Consider the following 1,769-nt stretch of genomic DNA (forward strand, 5'->3'; position numbering starts at 1 on the left):
GGGCCCAGGTGCAGGGGCCCAGGTGCGGGGGCCCAGGTGTGGGGGCCCATGTGTGGGAGCCCAGGTGCGGGGGTCCAGGTGCGGGGGCCCAGGTGCGGGGGCCCAGGTGCGGGGGTCCAGGTGCACGGGCCCAGGTGCGCGGGCCCAGGTGCGCGGGCCCAGGTGAGGGGACCCAGGTGTGCAGGCCCAGGTGCGCGGGCCCAGTCTGTGGGTGACACGGGAGGGAAATGCCAGCCAAGGGAGGAAACCCCCCGCCTCCCGCTCAGCTCCGCTCTGCGGTGGACTCGCGGTGACCCTGGGCGCACCCGTGCGCGATCTTCACGCAGGAGAGACGCGTCACTGACCCCCCTTCCTCTTTCCTGCGTCTCAGATCTGGTTCTACACCAACAGCATCTTCGCAACGGCTGGGATCCCTGCGGAAAACATCCCCTACATCACCTTGAGCACGGGGGGCATCGAGACCTTGGCTGCCATCTTCTCTGTGAGTGAGTGGGGGGAGGCGTCTTCCTGGAAACACCCTGGGGGAGGGTCTGCCAGCACCTCGGCACCCAGGCAGCACCCCAGGGCCCCCGGCTCCTGGGGAGAGCACGCCTCTGTCACGCCAGCGGGGTGTGAGCCGTAGAGTCCATCTTGTGGCTCAGCCTTGACTTTTCACCCACTGAAGAACATTCTTCCTACGTGCTGCTTCCCTGGCATCCTTCAAACACAATTGCTCCTCCACTGAGCCCTCGCCTGCGTTCAAACGGCGCCAGGAGAGCCGTGCCGATGTCCCCGTTCCCCCGGCGCCAGCCGGCGCGCGAGCCGGAGCCTGCTGCCAGCTTGCTGAGCCCTCAGCCGCCGCCTCGCTACGGCCCACACCCAGAGCCCGGGCCCTCACTGAGACAAACTCCTGGGGAGCGCAGGGGGCCCGCCGAGGCCTCGCTGGACACGCTGGAGGTGGACGGGGCGGTCAGGCTGTGAGGCCGCCTCGGGCTTGTTGACGGGAGGGCGGGGTGCCGGCTGTGGACCCCGAGCGGGTGTGCGTGTGCGCACCTGTGCCTCGGGGCGACGGGCCCCAGGGCGCGTTTCCCTGGAGCGTGAGGCCAGGAGAGGCGCAGAGGAAGCCCAGAGGACAGGGCGCGGGCAGTTCCAGGGCTCCGGTCACTGCATCCAGCCGGCTTGAAAGCCTCGAAGATGACCCAAGCTCCGAAAATCCCCCTCAGATTGCGGGCGCCCACGGGGGTGGCTGCCGAACTGCCGTCCACGAGGGAACCAGCGCAGGAAGGGGAGGTGGCCTGGCTCTGGGGGAGTGAGGGGCTGAGACCTCCCTGCGGGTGGAGGCCCGGCGCACCCTGTGGCTGGGCTCTGCCGGCTGCGCAGACCGGCCCCCCTCCTCCAGGGAGCTCTGGAATAAGCTCTCGGGGTCTGGCGTGTCTGGGTGCTGCTCTCCAGCGTGTGGTCAGCCAGACCGTCTTCTGCCTCGGGCGCTCATCGCCTCCCCATTCAACGGAAGGGGCCAGAGACTTTCCAGTGAACCTGTGGGGCAGGGGAGGGGTGATCACGACAAGCAGCGAGGTCCCAAAGAAGACACAGCTCGCCCCTCTCTCTCAACCTGCAGAAGAGCCACACAGGCGCCCTCGGAGGCTGGGGCTGCACACTGAGCCGCATTTGAGTGTCGGCTCTGAAACTCCCGAGCTCTGAGCTTGTGACCCCTTCACCCGCTGTCCGTGGGGGACTGCTGGGGCCTCCCCTGCCGTCCGTGGGGGACTGCTGGGGCCTCCCCTGCCGTC

General features: G+C 68.7%; 1 protein-coding gene across 2 annotated transcripts in view; it reads left to right on the plus strand.

Annotated features, from left to right (window-relative positions):
• SLC2A9 (solute carrier family 2 (facilitated glucose transporter), member 9) overlaps nucleotides 1-1,769 on the plus strand; it is a 33,835-nt gene that overhangs the window by 22,752 nt on the left and 9,314 nt on the right. For both annotated transcript variants that reach the window (XM_004681407.2, XM_012724082.1), the window contains exon 8: nucleotides 371-481. In XM_004681407.2, the coding sequence (XP_004681464.1) occupies nucleotides 371-481 (111 nt within the window). The remainder of the gene's footprint in view (nucleotides 1-370; nucleotides 482-1,769) is intronic.

Source organism: Condylura cristata, unplaced genomic scaffold (assembly GCF_000260355.1).
Source record: "Condylura cristata isolate star-nosed mole 26May11 unplaced genomic scaffold, ConCri1.0 scaffold00012, whole genome shotgun sequence".
Lineage (NCBI taxonomy): Eukaryota > Metazoa > Chordata > Mammalia > Eulipotyphla > Talpidae > Condylura > Condylura cristata.